Source organism: Phyllostomus hastatus, unplaced genomic scaffold (assembly GCF_019186645.2).
Source record: "Phyllostomus hastatus isolate PE091 unplaced genomic scaffold, TTU_PhHast_1.1 phas_scaffold_501, whole genome shotgun sequence".
Taxonomy (NCBI): domain Eukaryota; kingdom Metazoa; phylum Chordata; class Mammalia; order Chiroptera; family Phyllostomidae; genus Phyllostomus; species Phyllostomus hastatus.
The window spans coordinates 16,901,972-16,914,902 of record NW_025334033.1 but is presented as its reverse complement, the minus strand read 5'-3'; the positions used below and the strand labels follow the sequence as shown (position 1 = coordinate 16,914,902).

The window sequence follows — 12,931 nt, the reverse complement described above, 5'->3', positions numbered from 1 at the left end:
CTTTTGACTCCTTTGTTTCTTGAATATGAGTCACATTTACTTTTCTTAAATTTTATTTTTTCAATACAGTTTACATTCAATATGTTATTTTGTATTAGTTCCAGATGTAGAACACAGTGGTTAGTCAGTCATATATTTTATAAAGTGCTCCCCCTGAGATTTCCCCTACTTACCTGGTACCATGCATAGTATTACAGCATTATTGACTGTGCTGTACTTCACTTCCCTGTGACTATTTCGCAACTACCAATCTGTACTTCTCAGTCCCTTCACCTTTTTCACCCAGTCTCTCAGCCCCTCTCCCCTCTGGCAGCCATCAGTCTGTTCTCTGTATCTATGAGTCTGTTTCCTGTTTTATTTGTTCATTTATATTGTTCTTTAGATTCCACATGTAAGTGAAATCATATAGTATTTGTCTTTCTCTGACTGACTTATTTCACTTAGCGTAAAACATGCTGTTGCAAATGGTAAGATTCCATTCTTTTTTATGGCTGAGTAGTATTTCTTTGTATATACATCTGCTTTATGCACATGTCCACTGATGGGTACTTGGGTTGCTTGCATATCTTGGCTATGGAAAATAACACTGCAGTGAATGGAGGGGTGCACATATTCCTTTGCATCAGTGTTTTGGGTTTCTTTGGATATATATACCTAGAAGTGAAATTGCTGGGTCGTAAGACAGTTGCATTTTTAACTTTTTGAGGGCCATCCACAAGTTTTCCATAGTGGCTGCACCTATCTGCCTTCCCACCAACAGAGCACTGGGGTTCAGTTTTCTCCACATCCTCGTCAGCTCTTGTTGTTTGTGGATTTATTGATGACAGCCACTCTAACGGGTGTGAGGTGGTATCTCATTGTGGTTTTATTTTGCATTTCTCTGATGATTACTGAGTGTTGGTTGCTGTTGGTGTGTCTGTCAGTGGGGTTAACTCTCAAGCTAGCTGACTATGAGGATTGACACCAAACACAGTGTACACGCTGCTGTGCGGGAGCTGACCCCATGAAGTGGCATTTGTCCCAGCAGGGTCTGGTGCCTGACCAGGGGGTTTTTTTGTTTGTTTGTTTGTTTGTTTGGTGGGGGGTAGGTGCAGGTTGTGCCTCTTATGGAGCTAACTGGATCATGTTCTGATATGGTCTGAAGTTTGACACTATGTTTATTGGTTCTGGGACCTCTTAGAAGGGTTTCTGGTGCATGTCAATTTTGGATGCTGCCTGTTGCCAGCCCTGGGCTACTTGTTTTGAGCCGCAAAGCAGTCAACAGTTTTGGGGTACTTATGCTGATCCCAGTGTAGGTGGGAGGGCCCAAGCTCCCTATCAAGGCCTGTTGACCAGCTCTATTTCACCAGCCCTGACTCAGCGGATAGATCAGCAAAAGGTCCAGGACACCCAGTCACTGAAAGAGCCTCTGGCAGTATGCAAATTTTGTGAGGTAGGTTCTCAGTCCCTAGGTAGGGGCAAATGGTGTTCATCAGGTTGATACAGACTTAAGCTCAGAGACTTAAGCTATAGACTGGATCTGAGGTCACTAAGCAAGTCTGTATTTAATTTCTTCCCTCCCTCCCTCCCTCCCCTCCTGTCTACCTTCTTATTTTCCATTACTGTTTAGTACCCTTAAAAGTCACAGTGTACACCAAAGACAGCTGCCACCTGCTTGGGGCATGTAGACCTTTGTGGTGGGATCTCAGGGAGTTGTCAGGGTGAGAGCAGTAGAGTTCATCAGGCTAACCAGACTAATATTTGGCCATGTGGAGGGAAGTCTCTGCACAGGAATGGTGGTATCAGTTGGACTTATGAGGGAAAATTGGCCCTTGCCCTAGAGCTACATAACTCAGTCTCTCTCTCTATCTCTGCCACCCCCATGTCTACCTGGACCTCCTCAAGGGTCCTCCAAGAAAGTGTGCACCACAGTACCACAAGCTGAGGTTGTTTGCGGCCAACAGGCTCCTCTACAGGGCGTGAGCTTTGCATGGCACCACCACAGGGAGTTGGGAGGGTGGGCTAGTGCATTCCCCAAGACTGATGCCGTGTGGAGGGGAGTGCTCAACCCAGGAATGGAGGCATCTTTGGGTAGTGTGGGAGAGGGACTCAGCACAAGGACCTTAGCAGCTGTCCCTTCAGCATGCTCCCAAAGCGGCACAACTCGTTCTCTTCCTGTATGACTCCAGTTCACTTTGAGCCCACTTCCTTCCACCAGAGCCCAGGGTGAGTGTGGCAACAAATGAGATTTTGTGCACTGGCCCTTTAACAGGACAGCTGGGTTTATAGCAAACTCCCTGGGTCTCTCCCTGGGGACACATCCTGGCTGCTTTTCATAGTCAGATGTTATGCAGGTACCTCTTCCAAGCACTGCTGCTCCTCTGGGCTGCCAGCATGGGGTTGAGATCCCTTACTCTTGTGGTATGGGGCACCTTTGAACTTGAGATATCCCTCCTGATTCTCAACCTAACCTCTGTGTGTGGGTTTGGGGTCAGCCCTTTCATGTTGCCCTTCCTTCCAGTCTTGATGTGGACCTTCTGTACATTCTTGGTTATAAGACTTGTGTTCAGCTAGTCTTTAATTGGTTATTCAGGTTGACTGTTCTATAACTTAGTTGTAAATCTGTTTTGGTGCTGGGGGAGGTGAGTGTAATTTTACCATCTTGGATCCTGTTATGAGCCACATTTTCTTTTTCTCATCTGTCTAGTAATGTTTTATTGTGTGTCTTGAATATTGTGGGTGATTCACTTAGGGGTCTGGACTATGTCATCTTCTTGAAAGGATGTTCAATTTTGTTCTAATGTAATTAAATTATTGACTTTGGGGGGGGTCCCATTTGCTTGATTTTTATTTGTTAGGGCATCTCTATTTTTATTATAAACTTAGTGCTAGGATGTAGATCTTACATTTGAGGTATAGATAGCCTCTTAGAGTCTTAGATGAGTGCACAAGATGCTCAGTAATACCTTTTCACTCTGAACTAAAACTGCAATTTCTCCTAGCTTTTTATAACTCCATTCTCAGACACAGCAGGTGATTTCTGCTAAGTGTCACAGAGCCTTCCCTAATGTAGATACAGCTCACTTCGTGGCTAAGAACCCATGGTGAATTCTCATGCAAATTTGTGTGTCTCTCTGTATAGCCCTCTTCCCTGGTCCACTATTAGGAATTCCAGCTGTTTCACCAGCTAAGAATTCTATTCCTGCCTCCTTACTTAGCTCAGTGACAGTGCCATTTCCTGCCTGGGCATCACCTCTATGCATAATGGTTGAAAATTGCCCCAGGCTGGTACAACTGTGGAGAATCATCTCATATATTTTCCTCATTTCAAGGATCAAATCCCATGCTTCCTCTTGTTCAGTGCTAGAAAGCAGTTATCTCATCTGTTATGTCCATTTTTGTCAGGAGTCTCCAAGACAACCCCTAGGTTTGGTAATTAGCTAGAGGAACTCAAAAGACTCAGAGTATATTGGTATTCATGGCTAAGATTTAATAAGTATGGTGATACCTGTATTGAGGAAGTTCCCTCCTTTTCACCTTTGCTGAAAATTAATGATCAGTGGGTGTTGAATTATGTTGGTCTTTTCAATGAGCAAGCTCTTTTAAAAATTGATTTTCTTTATTGTTCTCTTTTCTATTTCATTGTGTTCTCTTTGATTCTGTTGGCTTACTTTGTGTTTCATTTGCTTTTTTTAGTTTTTAGGTAGAACTTTAGTATTGCCTGCAGGTCTTTTCTAATTTAAACTATATACTATACATTTTTATTTTGTAGAGTATTTTTATATTGGAAAATATATGTAACTGCACACTGAAATTTTTACTCTAAAACACTGTACGATTGCATGTTGCATTTTTATTTTAATTTTTGTTGTATTTTTATTACCATTTATCCCCTAAATACTCTGCATCTCGTGTATTTTGATATTAGTTTATTGTCATTTTGTTCTAAATTTCTAGTTTCCTTTGTTACTTTCTTTTATCCGTGAGTTAATTAAAAATGTGTCATTTAATTTTTAAATACTTAGGATTTTCTAAATATGTTTTTTATTGGGTTCTAGTTTAATTTCATTGTTTTATTGTTCAAGTTCATTGTAGACAAAGTATGTCTAAGAACGTATTTTGTATGATTTCTATCTTTTTTAGTTTCCTGAGACTCAGAATATGGCCAATCTTGGTGAATACTTCCTGTGCACTTGAGTAGAGATTTTATTTTGTTGTCGCATAGAGTGTTCTACAAACTTCTATTAAATCACTAGATTGGCTCATAGTTTTGTTCAAATTTTATAAGATTCTAATTTGATAGTTTTTCTCCTTTTAGTACTTAAAAGATGTAACAGTGGCCTTTTGACTTTCACATTTTTTAATAAGGTATCTGCTGTCATACATACTTTCTCTGTACATAATGTGACAATTGTACTGTGGCTGCTTTTAAGACTTTCTGTCACTGAGTTTTAGCAGTGCATTAGTGTGATTTCGTCAAACTCATTTTGCTTATTTCTTATTGAACTGCTCAGATTTGTTAGTTAAATAGTTTTCAAATGTTTATTTCTACTCCCTCCTTTCTGGGACTTGAATTATGTGTGTACTGAGCTACTTGAAATGATTCCACAGGTCACTAATGTTCTTATTTCTTTTGTTCCCCTAGTATTTTCTCTTCAGTGTTTCAATTTGTATAGATTCTATGGCTGTGTCCTCAAGTTTACTGGTTTTTTTTGTTTGTTTATTTGTTTGTGGTGTTTAATATGTTATACATCCCACCCTATGACATTTTCATTTCAGCTATTGTATTATTTTTAGATGTCCTGGTGGGACTTTTAAAAAATAAAAATAAAAATAAACTTTTCTAGTTCTTCCCTCATTTTGTTCATGTTTTCCTCTACCTTCCCAAACATATTCTTAATAGTTTGAACTTATTCATAATAGTTGTTTTAGTGTTTTCTTCTAATTTTATCTCTATGCAATTTCTTGGTCTTCATTTGTGGTATTTTCTTGTATTCTTCTGCTTTTACACATGTCCAGTAATTTCTGAATGCTGTTGTAAACTGTGAATTTTATGTTTGGGTGCTGGATTTTGTTGTATTTCATTAGGGAGTTTTGGACTTACTTTAGCATTCAATTAAGTTACCTTGGATTAGTTTGGTCCTGTCATGTCTTGCTCTTAATCTTTGTCAGGGCACATGTAGTCTAGGTCTTATTTAGCCTTTCTGATTAGGCATTACTTTTCTTAGGATCCTATTAGAGGCCTTCTGTCTTAGGAGATCTCTTCATTTTGGCTGGCAGGAACACAAATTGTTGCCTGCCTTTGATGAACTTTAGGAATTATTTGGCCTACTGCTGTCTAGCAATTCTTAATTGCTGTCTAGCCTTGGGTAGTTTATTCTTGCTGATGCTTAAGGAGATACTCTGCATATATCTGAAGCTCCTTCTGTTTAGATCTCTCTTCTTTTTGTTTTCTGCACCTCAAACTCTAGCTCCCTTGGCTTCTACATAGTTGGATTGATTTTTTTTTAATCAAAACAATGAGATTGCCCAGTGGGTTCCTACTTCCTAAATAGTGGTCCAGTTAGTGCTTACAGATATAATGAAAACCCTTTGCTCTGGCCCGAGACTACCATTGTAGTCAGTATATAGATTAATTTGCATTTTCTCGAATTTTGTATACATGGAATCATATAAATATGTGCTTTTTGGTGGCATCCAGCTTTTCATTCAGCATGTTGAAGTTGAGATTTATCCTTATTATTGTGCCTATTAGTGGTTCATTTCTTATAGTAGCCTGTTATATGGCTGTACTACATTTCATAGATGCTCACTATATTTAGAATGCTGCACCATCATATACTAATATATTAATGAAGATACTAATTTACTAATGAAGATATTAATTTAGCTAGCCTAAAATCAGCAGGTCAGATTATTTTTATACTGTTGATTGGTTCATTCATTTTAATTTAGTATTTTATTGACTAATTTTTTGAAAACCTTCTTAAAATTTTATTGTTTTTTATTAGGTGTTTTTGTGGTCGCTTGGTCAAGCAACATGCTTGTTTTACTGCAAGTCTTGCCATGAAATACTCGGATGTGAAATTGGGTGAGCATTTTAATCAGGCATTAGAGGAATGGTCTGTGGAAAAGCATACGGAACAGAGCCCAACGGATGCTTATGGAGTCATAAATTTTCAAGGGGGTTCTCATTCCTACAGAGCTAAGGTATGTCACATATTTGATTTTTTACTTCATCTTATTATCTAAATAATACATACTTATTATCTGACAGTTTATATAATGCTATGTCAGAAAATCAGTCTCGATCATTCCTTTATGCATTTTTAGTTCTTTATATAGGTGAATACAAATACAGAATTGTTATATATTGGTGACTTGAAACTTTTATCATTATAAAATGTCTTCTATCACTTGTCATTTTTGTTTGCTTTTCAGTAATCTGTAAGTATACCTAATTTTTTTCGTTTCCTTTACTTTTAACCTTTCCTTATATTTTAAGGGTTTCTTTTCAAATTTTTAAAAAATCTTGTCTACTATATCACTTTTTCTTTGTTTCCTTTTTTTGTGTCTTCTGGATTAAGTATTTTTTATTTTTCTCCTTCCTCATTAGCATGCTATTTATGTATTATTTTTCTATTTTGTATATTTTAACTTGCTATTATATATATATAAGCTAGTACTTTTATTACTTGCTGGCAGTGCAAGGACCTTTAGAGTACTTGTAACTGTGTTTATTTCCCTTATGGCTTACATGCTTTTGTTGGCATGAATTTTATTTCTTTGTGTATTTTTAACCGCCAAGACATAATTGTTTTAAATTTAGATTTAACAGCATTTTACTCTTTATGTTGTTCTGCCTGCCTCCTTGTCCTGATGGGAAAAGAGTGCTCCTATCTTTAAGTTTTCAAATTCTCATGGATCCTTCCTTATTCCACAAGCTTTCACTGCCTTGATAGCTCTCTGATACCTCAAAAAGGATGTTATTTATTTTTTAGTTTCTCTAGTGCCCAGGGGTAGAGATAGTTCAAAGCAATGTAGCAATGTAGTTCATCATTTCTGCAAGTGGAATTCCTTGTTGATTCCTGACTGTGTGTATGTGTGTTATCTAAAACATATATGTTTAAATTTATATGTAACATGATATATGTATGCTATACATACAACATGTTTTAAATTTATACTATTTTCTGAACATTATTGTATGCGCCCTAGTATAATAATGAATTAAACTAAACTAACACAGGAAGAGTATAGGACAAATCTTATTGCAGAGCATTCTTGGGACTCTGGAGCCTCTGTTGAAGGATTCTGATAATTTGGGATATTTCTTTTCATTGGTGTTTGATCTTTGCAAAGGAATGGGCAATATATTGTTTTGTACAGAACCTTTGTTAGAGATAATTAAAAATGCTTCTTCCAACATCTGAATATTTCAGATTTCACATGAACTAAATCATATAGGTGTGTTAGACAAAGTGAATGAATTAGAGTGGTCATAGCAAGTAAGATATGTGATGGCACTTAACAGAAATAAAATTTTTAAAAAATCTTTTAAACTAGAGGAAGTCATTCCATAGATGTGATAGTTTCTTTTCTGTAGAATGATTTTTCAAAAATTAAACTGATGAATCCATCTGAACACCTTAAGATAATTGAGTAAAATTAAACTATTATTTTCAGTTCTTTGTGGATCAAATCTACAATTAATTCCAATGAGGGAAACCATCATTTATATTAAAAATATTTTTGTTTTTTATTGCATAGTCACAATTCTACTCTAATTGGACTAGATCATTGACAAAACTTGCAAACAGATAATTCAGTGTATGCTTCTCTTAATAGCAAGAGTTGTAGAAACTTCCATTTGTTTCTTTGTTCTTCTTTCTTTTTTTCCCCATCATTGTAGCTAGCCTTAATACCTCTCATTCACTGCATACTCATAGTTAAACAAGCTAGTAAATACTATGATTAAATTTGTAAATTGGGTGAATAGTAATTGAGTTATATATATATTCAGCAAGAGTAACACAGTTACGTCTTAATCTTGAAGTTTAAAAATTAGAGTGCCACTAGTTCTAGATCTTACAAAATGATTTTCTAACTTTAAAATCATTTGCTCTTGCTTATTCCTAGAAGTGAAAATATATGAAAAGCAACCTATGAAATCTATTTTATAATAATTTGATTCAAATAAAAGTTTGCTAAAGTTATATGATGTATTATGAAACCTATGTACATAATTCAATTATTTTGTCCTTTTAAAAATATTTTTTAGTATGTCAGACTATCATATGACACCAAAACTGAAGTTATTCTGCAACTTTTGCTTAAAGAATGGCAAATGGAATTACCCAAACTTGTTATCTCTGTACATGGGGGCATGCAGAAATTTGAGCTTCACCCACGAATCAAGCAGTTGCTTGTAAAGGGTCTTATTAAAGCTGCAGTTACAACCGGAGCCTGGATTTTAACTGGAGGAGTAAACACAGGTACTATAATGATTATCCCAATTATTTTGTGTTTGTAAATGTTTCATAATATTAATTATATATTTGAACCAGATATTTGAGCAGTCAGCATTGAATATAAATATATTCAGTTTTTCTGTTAAGTAATTTATAGCTCCTAGATATAAATGGTAGCTATAAAAGTAGTTGGTTTTCATTTAGTCTTTTAAAAAATAATATACTTGAGGGCAGGGGTTGGCAAACTATGGTCTCTGGACCAAATCCAATCTATTCCTTTTTTTGTAAATAAAGGTTTATTGGAACACAGCCATATTCATTTGATTTTGTATTATCTATGGCTACTTTTGTGCTATAATAGCAGAGGTGATACAGTCTACAGTGACAGACTGTATGTCCTGCAAAGCATAAAACACTATTTGGCCCTTTTCAAAAAAGTTTGCTGATCCCTACTATAGAGCAAAGTACAATATTATTCATGTCACTTTCTGGCCACTGGTAAAATGATACAAGAAAGGAATCAATTGCCCAGTCAGTAGTAAGAAGTAGCTTTCAAAATTAATTTTTAATGTACTATAATCTTTCATTCTGAGTCTTCCTTATAACATACACACACACACACACACAGACATACATATGTACATATACATATATACACACACATATGTATATAACCTATATTTATTTATTTATATTATATTTTTATATATTATATTTATATATAATATATATATAATATATATAAAAGGAGGCAATTAATTTGTTAAACAGTTAAGTAAAACAGTTAATACTTAAATTAGCTTGCAAATATCTAATTTATTACCAACAACCGGTTTTTTAGCCTTATTGTATGAGCCTCATTGTGAGCCTTATTTAGCATTCTTCTGGCTACTAAAAATATATCATTCCACAAAACAAAATACTGCCTTTGTCAAGCTTACATTCTGGTAGGGGAGATGCAGACAACAGATAACTAAATAATGTATAATATGTTAGTTTCTCTGAGTAATACTATTTTCTGATATATCTGCTTGGGCAAGGGAAACAAAGAAAAAATAAACAAAATGGGGCTACAAGAAACTAAAATGTTTTTATACTGCAAAGGAAGCCATCAACAAAACAAAAAGACAACACACTGAATAGGAGAAGATACTCAGCAATGTTATATCCGATAAGGGGTTAATATCCAAAATTTATAGGAAACTCAGACAACTCAACACCCAAAATTAAACAATCCAGTTAAACATGGACAGAGGACCTGAACAGACACTTCTTCAAGAGGACATACAGATGGCCAATACATATGAAAAGATGCTCAATGTCAGTAATCATCAGATTACTGATGCTCAATCATCAGAGAAATGCAAAATAAAACCACAATGAGATACCACCTCACACCCGTTAGAGTGGCTGTCATCAATAAATCCACAAACAACAAGAGCTGACGAGGATGTGGAGAAAACTGAACCCCAGTGCTCTGTTGGTGGGAAGGCAGATAGGTGCAGCCACTATGGAAAACTTGTGGATGGCCCTCAAAAAGTTAAAAATGCAACTGTCTTACGACCCAGCAATTTCACTTCTAGGTATATATATCCAAAGAAACCCAAAACACTGATGCAAAGGAATATGTGCACCCCTCCATTCACTGCAGTGTTATTTTCCATAGCCAAGATATGCAAGCAACCCAAGTACCCATCAGTGGACATGTGCATAAAGCAGATGTATATACAAAGAAATACTACTCAGCCATAAAAAAAGAATGGAATCTTACCATTTGCAACAGCATGTTTTACGCTAAGTGAAATAAGTCAGTCAGAGAAAGACAAATACTATATGATTTCACTTACATGTGGAATCTAAAGAACAATATAAATGAACAAATAAAACAGGAAACAGACTCATAGATACAGAGAACAGACTGATGGCTGCCAGAGGGGAGAGGGGCTGAGAGACTGGGTGAAAAAGGTGAAGGGACTGAGAAGTACAGATTGGTAGTTGCGAAATAGTCACAGGGAAGTGAAGTACAGCACAGTCAATAATGCTGTAATACTATGCATGGTACCAGGTAAGTAGGGGAAATCTCAGGGGGAGCAGTTTAGAAAATATGACTATCTAACCACTGTGTTCTACATCTGGAACTAATACAAAATAACATATTGAATGTAAACTGTATTCAAAAAAAGATAAAACTTAAGTTGAACTTATTAAAAATGTCTGTTAGACACATGAAATATAGAGGAGAAATGGTAGGGGAGGTGGGTTAGGGTTTCACTGATAAAGTGATACTTGAGTAGAGAATGGTAGGAAATGAAGGAGCAAGATGGGAATAATAGGGGGGAAGAGCATTTTAAGAAGAAATCAGCTACTGTGTTGGAGAGAATAGTAACAAGGGTCCAGTGTAGGTAGAATAGAATGAATAAGAATTGCTAGATGAGGTCAGAAAATTATGGGTATGTGATGGTGGCTAGCTTGGGGTAAATAGCAGGGGCAATGGGCAGATCTTTATATAAGGCCTTGTAGTCCATTTTAAGCACTTTGGCTTTTTCTCTAAATGAGAAGGGATGTTACTAAGCAGAGTTGATAAGAGCAAAGATAACTCGGATAATGCTTGGAAAGTAGACTATAAACAGGCACAGTAGCAATTGGAAGACTATTTAAGATGCCATTTCCATATTCAGGTGAGGAATGATGTATAATGCATTATAAAAATCATATTGAGCAATGAACTCATTTACTAGGGCTGCCATTACAAAATACCCCAGACTAAGGTAGCTTGAACAAAAGAAATTTATTTTCTGATAGTTTTGTAGGTCCAAGATTAAGATGTTAGCAGATTTTGTTGATTCTGAGGCCTGTCTTCTTGGCTTTTAGATGGTCATCTCACTATGCCTGTGGCCTTTCCTCTGTGCATGCGCATCCTGGTGTCTCTTTTTGTGGTCAGTTTTTCTTCCTATAAGTACAGCAGTCAGGTTGGATTTGGGCTGACCCTAAACATCTCATTTTAATGTAATCACCTCTTCAAAGGACCTATTTCCTAATACAGTTATATTCTCATGTACTGGGGTTAGGATTTCAACATAGGAATTTTGGAGAGGATGTAATTTCAGTTCATAACAGGTGATAAGAGTTATGTGCTCTTTTGAATTGTCTTTTCTACTATTCTCTCAGTTTTTGGTTCAGTTGGACAGCTTTTATAGTTATGTGATGTGTGTGTGTTGTTTCTAATCCAGAGGTACACTTGTCATTTTTTAAGATGGTGTGTAGAGCAATAACGAAAAGCTACAGTTTACTTACATTAGGATTGTAAGAGAGAACTAAGCACAACATGATAAAAGTTAGTTTTACATGTGTTTCATGCAGTTGTAGTGATTTGACATTGTGGGTTATTTTTTCTTTTTGGTCCCTGTGTTCTCTTTCTAAGTTTGTCTTTTGGCCTCGTTGCCTTTTACCTTGTATATGTAAAGAAAAACATCACAAGTTGTAATGTTACAGATCGAGCACACAGTTGTTCTGAACATAGTGAAGACTTTCAAATAAAAGGAATTAAATTTTGTGTGAATAGGTGTGGCCAAACATGTTGGTGATGCCCTCAAAGAACATGCTTCCAGATCATCTCGAAAGATTTGCACTATTGGAATAGCTCCATGGGGAGTGATTGAAAACAGAAATGATCTTGTTGGAAGAGATGTAAGAATGATTTTAAAATTTCTTGTATTTGAACTTATGTATAAACAAACTTAAAGCAAGGATCTTATGAGTCAACTTAAAATATTTATGAACATAGCACACTTTTCAAATTACCTTTAAAAATGTTTTTCTGAGGTCTTCTTCTGATCCTTTTGAAAATACATTCATAGATATAAATAATTGACATTGTGGTGTTAGTACATTTTATTCTGTGCCTTTTTGTTTAAATATTTTATCTTTTCTGTATCATGCCAGTCTTTGTCATTTAAATTTTTAATGACTTCATGACATTAAGAATTAATTTTATTGCCACTAAGAGTATTAATCAAATGGTAATGTTCATTTTAATAGGTTAAAGACATGAATTGATTGTCTTTATCCAGAGACTATGAAAAAGGAATTATTAAATAGTAATGATTACTTTTAAGTGCAATTAAATTTCTAATTTTATTCTTAAAGATTCAGCTTATGGCTAGAAAAATAGCAATATGACATTTGATTGCTTTTATTTAGTGTCCTTTATGTATTGCTCTTTATTCACCAATAACCTAATTGTTTCTTCACATTATTTATTTGCTGCTGCTTCCTTTGCCTGTGATAATGAAATAGTATATTTTCTGCAGTGGAAGTCAAAATATAATTGTATCATTCAACCAATTACTGGTTAATCTTCAGCTGCTTAAATGCTTGTGGTTTTGATATATCCTTTGACACTTTCTATTTGTTGGCATAAGTAAATGGAATTTTACCTCTTACTTTGTTTTACAGATTATTTTAAAGTTCATTTTTATTTT

General features: G+C 35.5%; 1 protein-coding gene across 1 annotated transcript in view; it reads left to right on the top strand.

Annotated features, from left to right (window-relative positions):
* Nucleotides 1–12,931, top strand: part of TRPM7 (transient receptor potential cation channel subfamily M member 7) — a 133,029-nt gene that overhangs the window by 29,947 nt on the left and 90,151 nt on the right. Inside the window, exons 4-6 of the mRNA XM_045823803.1 lie at nt 5,991–6,189; nt 8,261–8,474; nt 12,013–12,137. Coding sequence (XP_045679759.1) covers nt 5,991–6,189; nt 8,261–8,474; nt 12,013–12,137 — 538 coding nt within the window. The remainder of the gene's footprint in view (nt 1–5,990; nt 6,190–8,260; nt 8,475–12,012; nt 12,138–12,931) is intronic.